Source organism: Dermochelys coriacea, chromosome 2 (genome assembly GCF_009764565.3).
Source record: "Dermochelys coriacea isolate rDerCor1 chromosome 2, rDerCor1.pri.v4, whole genome shotgun sequence".
Lineage (NCBI taxonomy): Eukaryota > Metazoa > Chordata > Testudines > Dermochelyidae > Dermochelys > Dermochelys coriacea.
The window spans coordinates 30,623,682-30,646,719 of record NC_050069.1 but is presented as its reverse complement, the minus strand read 5'-3'; the positions used below and the strand labels follow the sequence as shown (position 1 = coordinate 30,646,719).

Below are 23,038 nucleotides of genomic sequence, written 5' to 3'. Positions count from 1 at the left end.
TTGCAGTGTGGGTTACGGGAACAACTGTTGTGGCCCCTTGTGGCATGTAGTAGTTTAGATAGTTTAGTGTCCTTTTTCTTTTGTAGAGAAGCAAAGTGTGTGTTGTAAATGGCTTGTCTAGTTTTTGTAAAGTCCAGCCACGAGGAAGTTTGTGTGAAAGGTTGGTTCTTTATGAGCGTATCCAGTTTTGAGAGCTCATTCTTAATCTTTCCCTGTTTGCTGTAGAGGATGTTGATCAGGTGGTTCCGCAGTTTCTTTGAGAGTGTGTGGCACAAGCTGTCAGCATAGTGTGTGGTATGTAGATTGTAATGGATTTTTTACCTTCAGTCCTTTCGGTATGATGTCCATCTGTTTGCATTTGGAGAGGAAGATGATGTCTGTCTGTATCTGTACAAAGTTTTTTCATGAAGTTGACAGATTTCCACTCTATACGGCTAAATTCCGTGCCTTGCATAATGACAGGCTTCAGAGTAGCAGCCGTGTTAGTCTGTATTTGCAAAAACAAAAGGAGTACTTGTGGCACCTTAGAGACTAACAAATTTATTTGAGTATAAGCTTTCGTGAGCTACAGCTCACTTCATCAGATGCATTCTTTGGAAAATACAGTGGGGAGATACAATCCATTGTCTACAGCCAAGCTCTACGATATAACCGCATTTGCTCCAACCCCTCAGACAGAGACAAACACCTACAAGATCTCTATCATGCATTCCTACAACTACAATACCCACCTGCTGAAGTGAAGAAACAGATTGACAGAGCCAGAAGAGTACCCAGAAGTCACCTACTACAGGACAGGCCCAACAAAGAAAATAACCGAACGCCACTAGCCAGCACCTTCAGCCCCCAACTAAAAGCTCTCCAACGCATCATCAAGGATCTACAACCTATTCTGAAGGACGACCCATCACTCTCACAGATCTTGGGAGACAGGCCAGTCCTTGCTTACAGACAGCCCCCCAACCTGAAGCAAATACTCACCAGCAACCACACACCACACAACTGAACCACTAACCCAGGAACCTATCCTTGCAACAAAGCCTGTTGCCAACTCTGTCCACATATCTATTCAGGGGACACCATCATAGGGCCTAATCACATCAGCCACACTATCAGAGGCTCGTTCACCTGCGCATCTACCAATGTGATATATGCCATCATGTGCCAGCCATGCCCCTCTGCCATGTACATTGGTCAAACTGGACAGTCTCTACGTAAAAGAATAAATGGACACAAATCAGACGTCATGAATTATAACATTCAAAAACCAGTCGGAGAACACTTCAATCTCTCCGGTCACTCGATTACAGACCTGAGAGTGGCTATCCTTTAACAAAAAAACTTCAAAAGCAGACTCCAAAGAGAGACTGCTGAATTGGAATTAATTTGCAAACTGGATACAATTAACTTAGGCTTGAATAGAGACTGGGAGTGGATGAATCATTACACAAAGTAAAACTATTTCCCCATGTTATTTCTCCCCCCGCCCCCCACTGTTCCTCATACATTCTTGTTAACTGCTGGAAATGGCCCCCCTTGCCTGTCACCATGAAAAGTTTTCCTCCTTCCCCAGCCTCCGCTGGTAATGGCTCATCTTAAATGATCACTCTCCTTATAGTGTGTATGATAAAACCCATTGTTTCATGTTCTCTGTGTGTGTATATAAATCTCCCCACTGTATTTTCCCCCGAATGCATCCGATGAAGTGAGCTGTAGCTCACGAAAACTTATGCTCAAATAAATTTGTTAGTCTCTAAGGTGCCACAAGTACTCCTTTTGTTTTTGCAAATACAGACTAACACGGCTGCTACTCTGAAACCTGTCATTATGCAAGGCACGGAATTTAGCCGTATAGAGTGGAAATCTATCAACTTCATGAAAAAACTTGTACAGATACAGACAGACATCATCTTCCTCTCCAAATGCAAATACTTTTCTTTTAGTAGTATATTGGTGATTAGGAATCCTGGATTCTATCAATGACTCTGGGAGGTGACTGTGGTTTATAATACAAGATATGACAAACCAAACTGGTTTATTCTCTCCAAAAGGAAAAGAGGTGCAGTGCAGTAGATAAGTCTGGGGCTTATCATATAAGATACTTGAGTTTGGGGACAGCTGTGATCTTGCAAAAGATCTGTAAGAACTTATTTTAAAATTTGGTGGGGTATTTCACCTTAGTCAATAATAAGGGTAATAAATTGCATGAGACTTTAGAGAGCACTTAGAAGGGCTGATACTTGAGCAACTAGTCTCCTCTTTCTAAAGCACAGGGGACTGTCCCCTAACCTGCAGGGGTATTTGGGGAGATAGACAGAGTATCAGTCTCTTTCTTTCCCTCTCTCCCACAATTTCTCAGTTCACCTTTGTGCACATAATTTTCCATTATAGTTAATTATTATAAAATGATCTAAGGAGAATATATATGCTATTCTATGAATCAGCACAAGAGCAGCAACAAGGTGGTAAAGGGTTAATTACAAAGTATTTTAGGCTTCTTGCAAAAGGGGTACAAAGACAAGTCAGATAATCTAATGAAAACTTGCTAAAAGTGATGATTTTTAAACTCTTCTTATTCTATAAGTTTCAATTATTTTTTTTCATTCAGCCGTCTTTAAATGTTCAAATAGTGCTCAAAGTTTATATTCTATGTTTTGATTTTGCCATGTCAATGATTTTTTTTAAAAAAAACAGCTTAAAAGAAAGGTTTAAATCTCCGGTTTACTGAACTCTGTAACACAACCCTTAACTATGGAGTCTCAACCAGCATCTCCATCATTTCTAACTCAAACTTTCCCATTTCAGCTTGGTCTACTAATTTGCCTCATCCATCGGTTGCATCTTGGTTTATTTATTTAATTATTAAAAACTCTCTGGGCGGTGACAGCCATTTATTACACATGTTTGTAGAGCACATAGCACAAGGGGCTTCCACCTGCTTTTAGCCTTTAGGTATTACTTCAATATAAACATATAATAAAATAACAATAACAATTTTATTGTAAGGGATCTCCAAGGAGATAGAGAAGAACTAGGAGAGTGATTGGCCAGATTTTCCTTTAATAATAAGATAGCGTTTTGCTCCAATACCAGTGATAATTTCATAAGCCTTGAAGATGGAAGAGCGCCGAGAGTGTGGCTTGAGTTTGTGTTTTCCAAGCTCAAGCCTCCTGAACACATAAAAGCTCAAATGTATCTGGTTTGCAAGTCTTCTTGTACACACACCAGCTGAAAACAGAGTGATAGGTAGGTGCAATTTCAGCACTGAATATTAATAGATCTAGGTTTCAGCAGAGTAAAACTCCTCTCTAATTTACATAACCAGCTATAGCAAGCTGAACAAATGTGATAAAAGTAAACAGCTATCTATAATGAGTTTGTCTTTCTTTCTTCACATTTCAAAGAGCTTCCTTCCACATACTAGACAAGATGTATATAAATATATTATTCACATCATCCCCATAATAAAAATATTCTTTAAAAAAATCAGCAATACATTTGGGAACACCTAGGTGTTCCTAAGAAGTTCTCCCATCCATGCACTCAGACTAGCCCTGCTTGGCTCCTGAGATGTGAAAGAATCATGATAGAAAAGATATCACCGCATCAGCTGCTGAATGTCTACAGCTTGGGAGAGAAGATTTATTCCATCTCAATCCCCTGTATGTTTCTCCAGTGCAGAAAACCCTTGATGGAACTAGAATGATCTGTCTTATGGTTTTTGGTGATCATCTTGAAATCCTCTCCCTGGCTAAAAGTCTGACTACACATAGGCCTGATTCTGTTCTTACTTATGCTTACTAACTATAATGTAATAGTATTACCTTAAATGTATTTACTTCTAATTAACATCATTGTGAGAGCAAAAGCAAGTCCTTTGAGCTTTGCAGGGGATAAACATCAATATTGGTGCAAAAATGACTATTAATACAATTATTGCAATTGATACTTATAATGCTTAGTCACTGAAAAGTTGTTTGCATCATTCTTAATTTTTTAAGATACCTACAATTATTTTTATACCCATGCTACTTGGAGAATATAACACCACTACTCATGTTTTTGGTTGCTTATTTTATTAAATGAGATGTTGAAGCTAATTAAATAAAATCTATGAGGCATCTGCTTTTTGTCACTCAAGAACAAGTTTCAAGTGTTGAAGGTGATAATCAAGATTGTTTATACAGATTCTAAAATGTCTTTATAAAACTTCTATCTTGCTTTAACTTTCTATACTATTTTCCTTTACACTATATTTTGAAAGGTGTATATAAGCATTAGTTATTGTGATGTGGTTTGAATAATATATTTGATAGAAGTTTTATTTGCAAATTGCAAATGCTGTAAATGGCATATTTTCACTCTAAGGACTATTTTGGTTAAAAGGCAAACAATCAATGAATTATCTTATCAAAAACCAGGACACACCAGTGTGATAGAACTTTGCAAAATATTAATGTTTTAGGAAGAGTCCTGACTTCAAAAAAACATGTAAGGATGCAAAAAGTAGTGAAGCGTAATAGATGTTATTAAATGTTATAAAACTACTTTGTTCCTTTACCCGTTTTGCAAGAAAAATGCCTCAGTTTCAGAGCCCCCATAATGAATTATAGAATGTTGAAAATAATTTATTTTAGCAATATGCTAAAGCTTTATGATTTGGAAATGTTTTGTGGAAAACCTTTGTAACTTCTAAATTCATGTTCCCTCTTAAAGGTGAAAACCTTGTAATTCTTTAGATGCTTGAATAAGTATGGGCCTCTTTTTAGATGTATATTTGCAAACATTTTGCATTCAAATACAAACATCTAATGTAATAACTTCCTAATATCATTGCTATGTAAATAGTAAGATGTTGTATCTACCAATATGGAGTCAAAGACCTTGCAATAACTGGTTACTAATGCAAGAAGCCATTTGAATATAGAATATTTGTATTAATTGGGGAATTCGTTAGTTATCTGGCAATGCTTAAGCCATTTCCTTACCAATCTCAGAAAGATAAGAGCCACCTCTCCAAAGAATATTAATAATATGAGACAATACTGACTCAGATGTAGGTTTAAATTTAAAGACCCTCTTTAAGAATTAGTTGGCATAGGGAAGTGTGGGCCCATTTTAAGCAAATTTTCAATTACTGTGAAGCCCCAATGGAACTTGAGGGATAGCTCAGAAAATGGACTGAATAAAAGAAGACAAAGTTAAAACTCTTACTTTAAAGTTGCTTTGAGAAGTTTATGCCAGAAGAACAAAAGCCATTAGAAACCATTGCATAAACAAACTACATATTCATGAGCTCAAGATAGTTCTAAAACCAATTCACAAAGGTGCTGAGAAAATGAAATAATAACAGCTGTAGATTTTTAATCCAGCCACACCTGAAAGGTGTTTTTTCCTCCTTCCATTAAATTGGAGAAAACAGATGGATATAAAGTCTCTCCAAACTGAACAAGCATCACTCCCTGCTCACACCTATCACACTCTCTCAGCTTGTCTCTACAGGAAAGACATCTAAGAAGAAAGCAAACACAGAGCAGCATCAAGAAGCAACATGACAACATCACCAAGAAATCACAATGTATTTGTGAGATGAAGTTGTAAGTACTGCCAGGGGACTAGATTTAAATTCTTCTTTAAATGATTTAAAGTGATATTTAAATACTATCGTAATGTAAGATATTGCCAGATTCTCCTATTAAACCCCACATTATTTTTAGACAATGTATTCCTGGAGAGCAGACCTATGCTAAAATTATAAACAGAGAGAAACAATGCTATTTAAGTTGGATAGAAGATCTTTAATATTCATTAATTTGCCAATCTCAAAACTACTCAATGAATGTTTTTTGTTGACTAACTAATTTAAATACTTTGTTTCATAGGGATCAGTTAAGCTTACTCACCTTTACTCACCATTTATAAACTGTTTCAGTTATCCATAATATACCAAATAGGATTCGCCTACCCTTAACTGAATTTCCTTTGACCATCTATGAACTGTTTTAGTTATCTGTAATACATTGAAACAGGACTCATTACTATTTTGGGGAATAATAAACTTTGGCCATAACTTACTAGGAGAAGAGTGCCCTCCAAAAGGTCTCACTCTCAAACGTGTAATATCTGTTAAAAGCCCTCCACAGAGAAACACACAGAAGAGATTGTAACTAAAGTAATCATTGTTTATTGTTTACATTCTGTTTAATTTACGTTTAATTTAAGTTTTTAATTATTCCCCCCCTTTCCTTAATAATGAAATAACTATTGGTAATTCTGATTATGTTGCTTGTTTTAAATTGAAGTGTTTTTGAAAGCAGTGTTTCTCAAAGGACGCACCAATGGTTTGCAGGAAGGTTCTAGATGGCCTGTCGGATACTGAGACCTCAGCCTGCTTAGTGTCATGGCAAACACATTTTTTAAAAACCCACATTTTAACCTTTTATTAAATATACAAAAAAGAAGGGGAAAAAAATTAAAACACTTGAAATGCACAGTGTTAAATGAGACTTTCATTTTAACAACATTTCTTATTTTTTTCTCCTTAACTGTAAAGAGTCTTTAGAAGGGTGGGGGGACTAATTGAGAGTCTCTTAGGTGGTATTAAAAATTATCATAACTGTCCTTTATGGGGAAAAGAGAAGCAGTTAGTTGAGATGGGATGGAGCTGTTGCTGAAATTCAAAATTATTTCCTAAAAGTCAAAAAACACAAGAGGGGAGAGAAGACAACAGAAAACATAGAAAACGCAACTTCTGTCTCTGATGTTGACTCTCACTTGCAGCCTCATTGCTGGAGATACACAGACTGGCATATGGTCTCACTAACCACTCCAAGACCTGGCAAACCTGTACCAGCATCAAGCTGGTTAGGGCATTACTTTTAGCTGTCTCCTTCTAGTCACAGGTTCATGGCATTGTTGCAAAATATTCTGTCTTTGACAGCTAAGCCTGACACTTATTAAACAGAAAGAAATAGGAGAGGCATAGGAAACAGAAGACATAAGTGGAGGAAGAGTGACAATGTCTTACATGCTAGGTGAAGTTTCAGATTCAGCAGATGTCACTGGAGGTGGCAAAGTCACCTGGGTCCTTCCCTTTGCCCAGACTGGTCAGGACGGCTTTTAAGATCAGGACATGAAGGCTCAACGGTGTTATGGTAGATCCCAAGGTCCCAGGAGATGGTGGGAGTAGCAGCCATAATGGTAAAGCTCAGTTGTTGGCAGACAAATGCTTCTGATAATTTCCCCCCAAAGTCTTTTATTTTTAAGAACCCCAAAAGGAAGTGATGGGCAGAACAGTCCATCCTTTCATTATTCTGTCCAACAATTAAACAATGGATGACATATCAATTTTGGTTCATTGATTTCTGGGCCCCCACTTTTACTGTTTAAAGGCATAATCTTAATACAGTCCTTGAATTATATATAGCAAGTGTGATCCCGTGGATATAGTGTACTACTTGGAATTTCAGAAGGCCTTTGACAAAGTCCCTATAAAATCATGAATGATGTGGAGAAAGTAAACAAGGAAGTGCTATTTACTCCTTCACATAACACAAGAACCAGGGTCACCCAATTACTTTAACAGGTTGCATGTTTAAAACAAACATAAGGAAAGAGCTTCTTCACACAATGTCAAGGTTCCTTCCCCACTCTGAACTCTAGGGTACAGATGTGGGGACCTGCATGAAAACCTCCTAAGCTTACTTTTACCAGCTTAGGTTAAAACTTCCCCAAGGTACAAACTATTTTACCCTTTGCCCTTGGACTTCCACTGCCACCACCAAACGTCTAACTGGGTTTATTTTTGAGAAAGCGTTGTTTGGAAACGTCTTTCCCCCCAAAATCCTCACCAAAACCTTGCACCCCCCTGCGTGGGGAAGGTTTGATTAAAAATCCTCACCAATTTGCATAGGTGACTACAGACCCAAACCCTTGGATCTTAAGAACAATGAAAAAAGCATTCAGTTTCTTACCAGAAGAATTTTAATAGAAGAAACAGTAAAAAGAATCACCTCTGTAAAATCAGAATGGTAAATATCATACAGGGTAATTAGATTCAAAACATAGAGAATCCCTCTAGGCAAAACCTTAAATTACAAAAAGACACAAAGACAGGAATATCCATTCTATTCAGCACAGCTTATTTTCTCAGCCATTTAAAGAAATCATAATCTAACGCATATCTAGCTAGATTACTTACTAAATTCTAAGACTCCATTCCTGTTCTGTCCCCGGCAAAAGCATCACACAGACAAACACAGACCCTTTGTTTCTCCCCCCTCCAGCTTTGAAAGTATCTAGTCTCCTCATTGGTCATTGTGGTCAGGTGCCAGCGAGGTTATCCTAGCTTCTTAACCCTTTACAGGTGCAAGGGTTTTTCCTCTGGCCAGGAGAGATTTTAAAGGTGTTTACCCTTCCCTTTATATTTATGACACACATGAGGTTAATCTTTGAAACTCATTGCCAGTGGATGTGTGAAGGTCAAAACTGTAACTGGGTTCAAAAAAGAATTACACTAGAACCTCAAAGATATGAACAGCAGAGTTATGGACTTACTGTTCAACCAGACACCCTGTGGAACTGGAATTATTCAGTCAGGCAGCAGGGGAGACAAACAAAACCCATCAGCAAATACTATTCTGCCTTCGGTCTTCAGCCCTGTGGCTCAGAATTTAGCCACGGGGCATTTGGAACCGCAGCCACCAGGTGGAGGGGAAGGACTCCATGAGTATGTGTGTTCAGGGCTTCTGGCCCTCAGGAGCACCAGGGCCCAGGTCTTTAGACTGGGGAGACCACTGGGAATCGGGGCTCCGTTCCCAGCTTCAGCTCCGCAGGAGGCGCCGAGGCTAAGGGCTTCAGCTACGAGTTGAATGATGGTTTCAGCCCCAGCACTTCCCCTGCAGCTAGAGCCCCGAGCTTTGGCATCCTGACACCCCCCGCAAACAGCTGAAACTGGAAGTGGAGCCATGGGGAGCCCCAAGCCTGAGCACCCCCCATGGGGCAGAAGCCATGAATGGAGTTCTGGGGCTGAAGCCCCAAGCCCAGCACTCCCCCCAGATATAAAGCCCTGAGCCCTGGTGCTCACATGGGGCAGAAGACCTGACCCCCGCTTCTGCCCGGAGACCCGACCCTCCACACGCTGCAGCTGCAACCACAAACCCCTGTGGCTGATGTCCGTAACATCTTGTTCAGAGTTATGGAACATTTCACAGTTACAAACAACCTCCATTCCCAATATATCCATAACTCTGAAATTCTATTGTAGATAAGTCCAGGGAGGATAGGTCCATCAATGACTATTAGCCACAATTGTCAGTGATGCAACCCCATGCTCTGGATGGTCTGTAAACCTCTGACTGTTAAAAACTGGGACTCAATGACAGGGGATGGATCACTCCATAAACTGATCTGTTCTGTTCACTCCCTCTGAAACATCTGGCACCAGCAACTGTTTGAAGACAGGATACAGGGCTAGATAGACCATTGGTCTGACCCAATATGGCCATTCTTATGTTCTTTTGTAAGTAGGCCTTTTTGTTTGTTGAACTAATTCAGACATTCTGTCTCCCTGTTACTCCTTTGCCATTCAAACTTATTTTGATAGCTTATTATGACGTCATAATGTTTTACTCACTTTTTACAGTTGAGCTGGAAAATGGGGTAAGGTTGATTACAACATAATCCCATGTGACTAAAATAGTGAGAGTCAAATCCTTGAATCAGCATTAACAGAGAGAATTATTAAGATTTGGCCTATTATTTCTTGTTTCTCTGGACTATACATTTTAATATTTTTAAGATAAAATTACTTGGCACTCAACAACTTGAACACTGCTTTTACCACACCACCTACAGTACAACATGGGTTTACTATACAGAGAAAACTAAACTCAAAACAATTCAAAACAAACAAACAGCACTATTACAAATTTATTTTTGTGAAAGGATGTTGTATTTGTTACTAGCTACCAGTCTCTCTCTCTCTACACACACACTCACACACAAATAAATACTATACTGGTTTTCAACAGGTGACATGATGAAACAGAGTGAATCACAAAGAAATGTACCAGCCATGGGTCAGTCCTCTCAAAGTATTTTCAAAGTCTTTGATAAAAAGCAAAACTGCTTGGAGATAATAGAGCTAAACAAAGAGTACTTCTACTTGTGCTGGAAGTGTTTCCTTTCCATTATCTGTGCTTCTACTGCTATAACTACAGCACTGTGTTATAGCATGGCCAATTGCATCTTATCTTAATTAAAGCTATGATTTTGTGGGAGAGACCATCTTTTACTCTTTGTTTGTATAGCACCAGCAGAATGGGGCCTCAATTCTGATTAGGTGCTACCATCATACAAGCAAATATTAGCAAGAATAATTTAATGGACCTGAGGCAAATGTATTTAAATCTAATGGATGGAAGGGAAGGGAAATATGGAGGAGAAAATAAAAATCATTAACAATGTCAGTTCTAAACAGTGGGCAAAACTCAGCATATAACAACAAATCAAGGTTGTTTAAATCCATTTCTACAGGCAATTTTATTCTCCTAAAGAATTAATTAGTGCTACACAAGCATCAAATTAGTCACATTAGTGTTTCCGTCTTCTAAGGACAATGACCGGCCTGCATCTTTCAGCGAGTGGGGGCGAGAGGGGGAAGTATTTGGCTGGCTGGCCCAATGAAGGAATTGTGCTTCATGGCTTGGGGGAGGGAGATGAAAACTGCTGCAAAAGGGTCAGTGTGGTCACTGACATATCCCCTGGGAATGAAGGGTTTAAAAGGGGCAGCTCTATGCCTTAACCCTCCCTTTTGCATGGAGCAGGCTGAGGTGGCACCCACCCTCCTTCCCCTTTAGGTGGTAAAATACCAGGTTTGGTCTAGACCTGCTGTGGGCATTATACTAACCGTCCCTTTGTTGAGGGGAGTGGGAAGGAATTTTTCCTTTGCCACCATATTGCCCTAGGTGGAGTTGGGGTTTTTTCACCTTCCCCGCAGCGGGCTCAGGTGGGCTTTGTTCATGCATGGCATGAAGGGTGGTAGGCTCTATGTTGCAACTCATTATTTAAGTATTGGGTGGATGTCCAGTGCAGGTACTCCATAGGAAAGGTATAGAGTGACTGAATAAATGGCTTGGGAAAGGATTTAAAAAGAGGTGTTTAGTGATGGACCAAACCGGGGGCGGTTGGTTTTAATAGAAGATGTGTAGCTAAATCCCCTGCATTGCTTTAAAAATCTCAACCAGAATATGCCTCTGAGGTTCCTTAAAAAAAAACTACAACCCTCTATTCAACAGTGCTGAAGGATATAAACCAAGAAAAGCAAATGTTATACTTTAATGCACCTAATTATAATAACAAAGCCAACTTAGTTCTCCTTCCCTCCTTATTCAGAAAGTTTCTTGTGAAGTTCTGCCACTTAATCATCTATCCAAGCCTAGGTTATTACCTTTGAAAGTGTGAACTGAATTTGAAAGTACAACAGACTCTATTGAAGCAACTCTGGCATCGCATGGCTTTTAAACTGAGTGCAGATTCCAGGTTCAATGAACTGTCTAAAATAGAAAATATATGTCGGGTGACACTGTTTGCTCTATGTTTGGTCCAGCTGCCAGAATAAAAGTCATAACAGTATCTTCCATAGACTGAAAGACTATTCTCATAAACAAATTGTTGCTGGGCTCTTCATCCTCCATTCCCATTTCCTTCTGCAGAGCAATTTCACGTGCCACATCAGACTACCGACAAAATACTGGAAAAGCACCTCACATGCAAACACACTTAAAAAATGCAGTATTGTGTGTTAGTAAGATATGTATGGACACACTTAAGGGTGTGAAAGCATGGGTTTTTTATCATCATCCAGGACCAAAGCATAACAACTGAAACAAATGTCTCTGTCTACTGTTACTAGAAACTGAAAAGCCACCAGTGGCCAAGTCTGGCAAAAAATGCTGTATTTTTATTTGTGTTACCAACAACATTGCAAATATTACAGACAAGTTGTCAGTGGATAAAAAGAACACTGTATTTTGCAGTAAATGTGCAACATGTAACACCACTATTGAATTTGGATAATGCTCCAGTTATACAAGTGCCTATTAGGCTTCTAGGTAGGAAAAAAAGGTATGATTTAAATAATAGGTTTCACATCAGCCACTGAGAGTGAAACAATATTTTTTCTGCTGACATGCCATATCAAAATATGCTTACATTTTTGCATTGTGCAGTGTACAAAATGTTTTACTATTTCAGTAAAACAAAACCCTATTCATTTTCTTAGGCTATTTGATCTGAACGTTATTTATTTATTTATATTGTTACTAACAATGAAATTATTTTCAAATGCAAATATAAACCCAATTATGAAATGCAGAGCATACAAATTAAATCATGCAAGTCAGAAAAACAAAATATTAAATTTCTGAATTTTAATTGTAATCAGGGATGGATTGCATATTAAACAATTCGTGATCATTACACCATTTTGAAATATCAGTGGGAGAGTGTCAGAGATGATGAGTCTTCTGTGTTTACAAAAGACTTTGCCTGTGGCATGCTGTGTACTTTTGTGAACCATTTATCTTCTAGCTTAAGCCTGTCATAGTATGAAATATTGCAGCTGTGATTCTGCATGACAGAATAATGAAACCTCAAAAAAAGGCTACACTGCAGTGATTTTTCCATAGAAACTTAGCCATGAGAAGTTGAAAAACTGCACATGAAATAGCTTTTCTTTTCAGTCTATCAAAAACTTTTTTCAAACTAATACTCTGGTTAAAAAACCTGTTGTTTCTATCTACAGATTCAATACACTATTGCATTGCTTCTTTCTGTATGTATGTATATTCTGCTTTACATATATATATGTAAAAATATATGAATATATACACTATATAAATCCTTACAGCACCATATCCTATGTGTTCCAACACTCTTTGGGAGAAGAAGAGTTACAAACACACTCAATATAATGAAAAAAAATATGTCTTGCCATTCTCCTTGATGCCTGACTCAGAAATATTTTGTGTCAGCAATATGGTTTGAATACTCCTCCACTGTCTACAAAGCTGATCTGGACACCTTGCTTTGCATCTTGCTTTGTCATACTACCTGTCAAATCTTTGGCCAGTCATGCAGCTCCTTCCAAATTTAAAAGGAAGATGTGTGGCTAGGACCAACTCAATATTTAATATGTGTCCTGTACAGAGATGGCCTAAGATGGCATTTGGATCCATATTAAGTTTAGGTGGGGATTTGGATTCAAAATTAAATCAGAGTTAGTGCTGAGAATTGAGAGCAGCAAGATCTTTTATGAATTAATCTTGCAGTGAGTGATCCCTATACATTCTGTTCAAAGTACTTTGTCACCCTCAATGATGAGGACTACTTTATTAATGTAAGATATTGTATAGCTGATACTAGTCTAGTCACAAAATATATGCAATTATGCATAATCAATTTTCAACATAAAACTTCCAATACTTTTAATTAAAAATATATATCTACCCTTTTCTGCAATTCCATTTGAGTGCAATTTGACAAATTCGAGAGGTTAGCCAGTTGAGCAAACACATTAATAACAGAAGCGTTCTAGATATCAAGCTGCGGAAACTATTTATTTAAAGTTTGGAGTGGCTTTTTTTTAAAATAAAGTGGAACCAAACAATTTATCTGAGAAGTTGAGGGGTTAAGAAAGAAACATTTTATTGGAAGGTGTGTTTTATTTTGTAATGGTCATTGTTAGAAGCAGCTCTGAATGTTTTAGTTTAGAATGTTAGAAGCCATGTTGGTAGAGGTAGATTTGTGGGAAGAGAGCAGATGAGCCAATAAATCAAAATGTTAATGGTGTAAAAACATATCCATTGTGCTCAGGCAGCCTCTCTCATTCTGCTGAGTTCCTATTTTTCCCCCTCTTTCCATTGCAAACAACTAGAAAGCCCCTAAAAATGAAGCAATAGAAAGTTTCACCATCAATTTTTGCTTGGCCACTTTAGGTAAGGTCATCCACATGTTTTGGAAATATTTCCATAGTATGCACTGTCCACTGTCAAGTATGCATATGTCTCTGTCCTGTACAGGTATACACCCCTCACACACATACCCTTCACGTAGACCAACATGATAGAATTTACACAATATGCTTTGAAGATTTACACGAGTGTTAGAGAAACATCTATTGTTGAAGTTTACATGAAAAATAAATCCATTAACTTTCTTATAATACAGTACTGTAAATGCAATCCATAGTATATGGCAAACACATAATAAACAGACCAACAGCTTTTGAAGCAAATTTCACACATAGAAAACTACAAAGTAGTAGTAGTAGTAGTGCAAGGAGTCTCAGTGGTATGATTTGCTGAGAACAATAACATAGATTGGGACAGTCTGATACCTGTGATATAGCCATTGTCTCATAAATATATTACTTTAGGTGACAGACAAAAACATACAACTAAAATTATTGCAAACAACAAAACAGCTGTAACCTGAAGTAATCAATAATATATTATAAAACAAAACACAGCACATCAGATGTAAGGTACAAAATGGGTCTCCAAACCTATTTAACATAATTAGTATTGAATGACAATAAGTATGTGTAAAACTACCGTAAATAGATACGCTTCTACATATTTATATCCAGAATAAATGACATTATTTTAGTTTCTGTTCTATTTACTTTGTTTTTGAAATTCTGTTTCTAATAAACTCTAATCTAGTTTTAGAAAATAACTATTAAATTCCCAGCCAAAATGTCAGAAAACCTGTAAAATACAGAATTGTATGTTTTAAATAAAGTATTTATTATAGTAATTGTAACTCTTCATATGTCAGCATCAGTGTGATATACTAAATAATAAATATCAACTTTGAATTTTGACATACTGCAGGAGATAGAAATTCCAATATATCTAGACAGTTTTGCTAGGTCTAAAGTATAATCTTAAAATGGACAGGAATAAATCTAAAGCTGTACAAATGTGCTTTCGATTACAATGCAAGTTCCAAATTCTCTGAGGTTTGTGTACTTAAGACTTGGGCTGATGCAGGCCAAAATGGGACCTCCTCCTACTTTACCCCATAGGCAAAAATTCCACCCTTAGAGCAGGCCACATACAGAATCATAGAATCGTAGGACTGGAAGGGACCTCAAGAGGTCATCTAGTCTAGTCCCCTTCAATCTTTACATTCACTCAACCCCAACTCCCTCCACACTCGTACATCTTTTTGCTTAAGAAGCTCTACCTTTTATTTTCAGAGCTCCTGTAGGGTTTTCAGTTCATTCCATCCCCTTTCTGCTTCAGTTGTCTTCAGACAGTAGCAGAATATTCTCTTCCCGACCCAAGTCTTTTGGAGTCCAGCAGGGTAAACCCACTCTTTCCAAAGGCCGAGGTCTTCAAAATATTCTAAGGGAGCTAGGAATCAATTCCCATTTAAATTCATATTAATTGGGAACAGGGCAACTAACTCCTCAACCTAAACCTTCTTGTAAAATATTCAGTGGTGCAGGTGGCTGTAATCATGAATCATATGTAATCATTTTATGTAATCATAAAATGCCTTTATAACAGCTGCAGCAGCAAGAGAAAGAGCAGCTTTCCTAGTAATGGTGTATCAGGGATATGCAGGCTGACTGCTCCCCCTGAGATCTTTCCTAGGGAGTAATAGGGAAGCAGCCCTAGTTGCTGGTTCCAGGAGAGAGAATGAGAGAACAAGTGAGCCACCTCCTGAAGAGCTCAGGAAGGGGCCAGCTGGTCATCCAGCCACTTAGTAATAAGAAAACGAGGGAAAGGGAATTGCAGGTAAATGAAGGTAATGGTGGATGTTCATAGATAGCTTATTGAGAAACAAGGAAGGGACTGAAAAACTAATTGATTTCTTTATGAAAATGTTATGATTTGCATTTTTTCCCTGGGGTTCTATTCAGTTTTCAGGTTCTTACAAACACAGAAGTCTAAAGTAAAACTCAGTTGGAGAGAATACAGTCAAACCAAACTCCTTGTTTGGTTTTGTTGAAACTATGCAAAGCAAAAGCAAAAAACAATTATGACTTTATATGAAAGTATTTTATTAACTCAGTTCAGTCCATGTAACAATATTATCTAGTGTCAACTCCATCTCAGGTAAATTTCATTTATAAGTTTTGTATTTATTTTCACTTTTGAAATAATTTTGTTTCAATCAAATGTCTGTTAATTAATTAATGTTAAAACAACTAGAGCATTTAGGATATGTTTTCCAAAGTGCAATCCATTGATGCAACTTTCTTTTTCCTTCTTCCTTTACATGCAAATGAGGTATGTTTCTAGTCCACAAGTAACAAGGTCAAAAACTGAGTAGATTATCATGCATCTGTATACACGAACAAAGTTTTATAATTGTCTAGTTCTACATCAGTCTTACTATACCCCAGAACATGTTGCCACAAGCTCAAATTTATCCTTCAATAATCAATCAGTTAGCTGCAAACAGACATATAGTACCACACACATTCTTACTCTCTGTATTGTAGTTTATGTCATGGAGAAGATGAACAAGTCTTACACTGCCTGTATTGCTATCTTGTGGGATGAAAGCAGTATCATTCAAGGGGACAAAAAAATCTTGTATTGTGCACAGATGAAGCACTGACTTTTGGAAATGTTTTTGGAGTATGTGGTTACATGCTTAGTACTTTACATGAGAGTGATAGAGCTCACTTGGAATATTAAAAAAAAATGTCCATGGCATAGAGAATTTATTGCATACTGGCTCATGCACTCCTGTCCCAAGCCTAGGCATAAACTAATTGCATATTAGGGGAGTTTCTACAGCATAAATATTACACACAGGTACAGTGCAGTTCAAACATTTTCTTTAATTCAGATTAAGCCCTAGATTTTGCAAGGCCTACGTGAAGAAACCCTTGTATAACCCAATCCACATTTCCAGACACCTATTATTGGCCAAGAACATTGTGACTGGTGAGTCAAACGAGCATGTGTGGGATGAGTACAGTCATGTTTATTCAGACATAGAGTATACATCTGAAGCCACAGAGATATAAAGCACACATGGCGCACAAAGCCATTTACAAAGGAATGATAAGAAGCAATAAGCTAATCAGATACTATAACAGAAAAAAAAGGTGCATTGTCTGACATAATGAATCGCTCGAAGCACTGATTTCACACTTGTTAGTCTGTGGCAAATCATCTACCACATTCATAAAAGGATAACTGGAGAGAGGCCTCTACTATTAGAAAACTGGTTTTGAATGTACATTATGTTACAGTATATTTGAGACACAGGACAGTTAATGGGACTCTTTGTTATTCCTTTCACCTATGACCATACGTAATGGGCCAGATTTTGTGCTGAGATCTGCTTGGAGAGTGAGGTTGGGGAAGGCTGTCAGAGAGCCAGTTACAGTTCTCTCATTCTCAAGGCACAGTTGCTCCAGACTGCATTAATTTATGCTACCTGGATATGGTAAGAGTTGGTGAAGAGGAACTAGATTCTGCCTGGCCCCTTTTTCTTCCACCCCTAAATTACCCTCTCTCCTGGCATGTCGCTTATGCTGGAGAGAGAGTGTAGCAGTTCCTATGGAGCCAGATGTAATGGCTTTAGATCATGTGAGTGCTCCTCCATCCTCAGAGAATTTGCACCCAAATTCTGGATCTTTTGCATGGCTAATACAATGCAAAGTGGCTGCAACAGCAGGAGGGAATATGGCCTTGTATGCTTAAGAAACAAAATTTTGTTATGATGGAAGATTAACAAGTTTGAATAAACTTGAACTACAAAATAAATGACATACTCATGACATACTCATCTTCTATTTTAAGCACTTCCCTATTTGAATACATCCTTGAAATGTTTACACATAAAATACAACTGTCTTCTACTGAAAATGTAAACCATATACCTATCGTTACAGCATTTCTTAGGAAATAGAGTCTTATGGTAGTACTGTGGATTCTACATGCTTTTAATACAGACTGGAAAAAGTTAAGATGGAATTGATGTTCACTGAACAGTATGACATAAATGTAGAGCCAAGACTATAAATATTTTGAGGGAATATTCATTATATTTATCCATCCTACAGCTCTTTCCTCCTCTTCATCTTTACATTAAACTGAATTATACTATCTTATTTCATTCAACATATGTGATACTTCTATCAGACATCCTCTCTCCTCCTCAGTACTTGTAAAAGGTGCTAGATAGACATAACTGGAAACAGACGTTCCCTATTTATCTGGAAAAGATGAACAATAAGGACACTTGTTTTCTGCCATTTCCCCAAAAACCTGATATAGCAGGATACACCACTAATGGGAGAGAGGCAGAGGCTTCTCTCTGCCTCTTCTAAACTGGGTGTCTGTTGAGATTTGCAGAAACTGTTTGCAAAGAATGTGATTTGGAACTTCCATTAATTACTAATTAGACAGCAAATCAGAATGTGATGATAATTTCAGTCACTAGGAGCCTTGCCCAGACTTGATCTAATGACTCAGAAATCAATAATAGTCTGAGCTATCTAGATCAGCTATCCTCAGTTCAATGACTGGACATAAGGTTGTGTTTGGTAGAACCTTTATACAATATTCTGTCACTGATCTTCCCTTTTTTTTGCCCAAATTTTCATTCTATCCTTCACACAGTGAAGTCATTTCCTTACTCTTATGATAATACATTGGGAGAAAGACACTCTAAGCCAGCGGGGCAGAGCTCTTCTGTCAGTTTAATAACTCCACATCCGTGAGAGACAGTAGCTATGTCAGCAGGAGGAGCTCTCACACTGACGTAGTGCTGTCTACAAAGGGGTGGATTTTTCACATTCCTGAGTGATGTAGTTTTAATGAAGTAAGTATATAATGTCTACCAAGCTTTAGTTATTTTTGTATCACATTTTATCTCTCTACCTCCCAACCAATCTTTCTACTGATCTTTCTTTTCAATAGTGTGGTATACCAGAAGCTTTCCATACTGTATATTAACCCATTGGCTATCAAACTTTGCAAAATCAATCTTTCACGTGACCAACTCCAATAAAGTTAAAGGCTGAAATCCTCACTCTTTCTGTAGCCACTTTATGTCAGGTACAGGCCCTGGGTGACATAAAGGGGCCCTAAAAGGCCTGGATCCAGCTTTGGGGGGATTCCTCTGGTGTAGAAACTGCAGAAGATAGCTATAAGGTTGCCACTGTGGACCTCCTCACAAACCCTCACATAGGGGTCATGTTGGGGTGGGGCTGCTGGGCATAGTACTGCAGTGAGTCTGGGCAGTGCTGCAACTGATAGGCAGGTAGAGATAGACTGCTGTAAATCAGATGGGGCCCCATAATTGTCTATATTACACCTGGGACTATAGAGCTGCCCAGGATCGGGAGGGTGCAATAGTGACTTAATGACACCATAGCCCTCCCCTCACCATCTTGCGCTGTCAGTTCTGTGCTGCATGTTATCAAAGGTTAGCACTGAATCATTACCAAATAGTCATACTAACTTGCATAAGTGCTAAATTTGGCCCATTATTTTGAGTATTACATATTTATATTATGTCAGCCTTTATAGTGGATTAAAAATAAATCACTAATATTTTCAAAAATGTTATTTTTACAAGTATTGTGACCCAAATATGTATGAATATATGAACTACAGATCAAAATGCATGACCGAAAAGTACTGATTGTCAAAACTTTAACCAGCACTTGCTGTTTACAATAGTTTATTTTAAGTGCACTGTATATATTTTCAACATATAAGTAATTACAAAATCCATCCAGAGAGATAAGTAGTGCAGAAGCAATTACAAGTATGGAAGAAACAGTTAAAAATGAGACATCCTACTTACCAAACTCCTTGGGAACAGCAATAGAGTAAATGCAGTTGTGTCCAACACTGTAGTTTTTTGGGTAATTTGGTGATAATACCGTGCCTTCAGAACCTGTTGACCGGCTCCCACATGGTGCTGGAAAGAAAAAAATGTATAGTATTGAATTATGCAACTTTCAAAGGGTGATCAGCTTAAATGTGACTAACAATGATTTAATTTTCTGCATGCTGTTATAATGTACTGCAGTAAATTATCTTAAAGTTTACACTAGATTAATTTGTGTATTATGGGTCCACACCTGGGAGGATGAGTGCCTTCAACTCCCTTATATGTCAGTTGCATTGAGAGCTCTCTGCTGTTTGAATCATTATGTTTCTATATCACTTATCAATGGTCTTAAGATAAAAATCTTCTGTATATGCAGCATGCTATGATTAATTCCATTGAATGCTATTATTCATTTCTCAGATATTTGACAATCTCTTAAAGGGGCAGTTTATGCAGTCCTTACATCAGTGAGCATTTATTCCAATAAGCCCATAATGCAAAAGCAAAGTATAGAGCAATTCAAATTATTTATCAAGGAGTAAAGTTGAGACTTCTTGACTTGATATTGACTGTAATGAAGCTACACTGATTTACATTAGTTGAGAGGCTGGCCCCTTGTTTCCAACTATACCTTGCTAATAAAATTAATATTTAAGCACATTAACAACAAGCTAATCAAATTATATTTGCAGTATCAATGTAGATTTCTAAAACTGGCAATACAAGTTTTCATTTAATATAATTCATATTTGTCAAGTCAGAGATAAATTCTCCAAATGCTATGTAAACAGAGTTTCAGAAGCAATTATATAAAACAATAAAAATCCACTAGGAAGTAATTTCCTATGTATATTTCAGGCAGTTTAACTAGGGCCTGCTTCTCATATATATAGAAAATAAAACCCACTTTAACCTAGTCTAATGGGATTGCACACTTAACAAATCATTGCAACTTTTCTTTAAAAGAGACTGCAAAATACTGATTACGGGCCTTTTTAAGGTAGAGTTTACTAAATATTGAAAATACTAATGCTATTTATTTTTGTGGTAGGTTGTCAAAGTATAGTAATCTAGTTTGCATTCTGATATTTAAGAACAACAAATCCTTACTTTCCCAACCCTTTCTTTTCAAAGTGTCTAATTCTTTTTCTACCATAAAATTAAATATGAGGTGCAGAACAAAATTCATCATTCAAAATAAATGCGTATGAATGCACTATTCCCACTTCCATTCCTAGAAAATTATTAGTTTAGCTCCCACTAGTTTATTTTAAATGATTATTAGCTTAGTTCTCAGACAATTTTAAGGATGAGAATTCACCCCATAATAGTGAACTCTGTAATAATTCATGCCTCCATGATCTATACTGTGTTTTTTTTTTTGTACATTGCCCCTAACTTGGATACTTTTGAAGTTGTCCTGCAGTAGTTGCAGAATATGGCAGCCTATGCTTCTGGGTACAGTGGTAGGGAACTGGCAATGTCTACCCTGTCAGTCTGCTTGGGTTATTTATAAAAGACTGAATTCCAGGTCCTAATAGATGGCATATAAAATCTTTAATAATTGGAGTCAATGGTACCTGAATGATCAACTCTCCTCCACATCCCTTCCAAATATTTTGAGGCAAATAGAGGTGTCTTTGTTCTGTTTTCTGAGGTTTCATATGCAGTAGTATGTAATCACAGCATACCAGCAGTGTGTAAGTATGTTTCTTGGAGTCCCTGTACCGCTCCGCTTAAAGCTCAATATACCTTCCTAGTCAGGTTAGCTAATATTTGTCTATTTGGTCATTATTCCTTCATTCCTTCCCCCCACTTCCCCTCTTTAGAAAAGTGCTTGCTCCTTTGTCGACCATTGGTTCCAGCTTTAATTATTATAAGACATGATCCTGAAACGTTTGCATAGGCTCCAGTACAACAGGACTACTCATATTATTGAAGTTACATATGTGCTCAAATTTATGGCTGGATTAGGACATTAGTTCATTGAGTTTAATGGGAACCAGTCTTATTAAAAATGTCAGAACTGGACCCACTTTTTAACTTCTGTGTAGCACCTAAAAATATAGTGCTGATTTAAAACAATAAACACACTTAATTATAGTTGTAAGATCTAAAATGAGAAGAGGAGAGTAAAAGGGTTTTTTGGGTTTTTTTTGCCACTGTCAATTTATTTAAGCTAAAAAAATCACAGGGGAAGATATCTTGGGTGCCACAAATAATATTCCTGATTAACACAGACATGTGACTGAAAACTGATTCTCTGAAATAGAAGAGTACTTTTAAATTGGACAGTTAATAGGCAAATCAAACAAAAAAAATCTATATGCAGCTATTAATATTATTATTAGTTGTATTACATTAGCGACCAGAAGCCCCAATAAAAACATGGCCCCATTATGCTGGGTGCTGTACAAACATAAAATAAAAGTTAAGTCCCTCCTTAAAGGATTTACAGTTTTAAATCAATTTCTTGCAAGACGTAAAACTCCAGTGGCACTATTCACATGTATAAAGCTATACCTATGGGTAAATCTGTGCAGGATTCAGGACTAAATAGGGATGAACTAGGAATTGGATGGAATGAAGGGCATAAGGAACTGGAAGAGGAAGGAGACAAGGATATTATTGGGAACATAAAATTGATTGTGAAGCAGTGTGCTTTTTATTTCAATTTTTTTTGCCTCACCCTGTGATACAAAAGAATAAGAGAGCGTAACAAATTAACTATACTGATTTTTTAACATAGTGCTAGCCTCATTACTGCAGTTTACTCATAGATTAATAAACTTTAAGGCCAGAAGAGACCATTGTGATAATCTAATCTCACTTCCTGCACATGGCAGGCCACAAAACCTCACTCACCCACTCCTGTAATAGACCAATAATCTCTATCTGAATTAGTGAAGTCCTCCAACTGTGATTTAAAGACTTCAAATTATAGAGACTCCACCATTTATTCTAGTTCAAACCAGCAAGTGACCCAGGCCTCATGCTTTAGAGCAATGGTTCTCAACCAGGGGTACATGTACCCCTGGGGGTACGCAGCGGTCTTCCAAGGGTTACATCAACTCATATAAAGAAAAGGAGTACTTGTGGCACCTTAGAGACTAACAAATTTATTTGAGCATAAGCTTTCGTGAGCTACAGCTCACTTCAT

General features: G+C 37.5%; 1 protein-coding gene across 3 annotated transcripts in view; it reads right to left on the bottom strand.

Moving 5' to 3' along the window:
• CSMD3 (CUB and Sushi multiple domains 3) overlaps nt 1-23,038 on the bottom strand; it is a 1,226,382-nt gene that overhangs the window by 282,123 nt on the left and 921,221 nt on the right. For all 3 annotated transcript variants that reach the window (XM_038390468.2, XM_038390469.2, XM_038390471.2), the window contains one exon: nt 19,849-19,965. In XM_038390468.2, the coding sequence (XP_038246396.1) occupies nt 19,849-19,965 (117 nt within the window). The remainder of the gene's footprint in view (nt 1-19,848; nt 19,966-23,038) is intronic.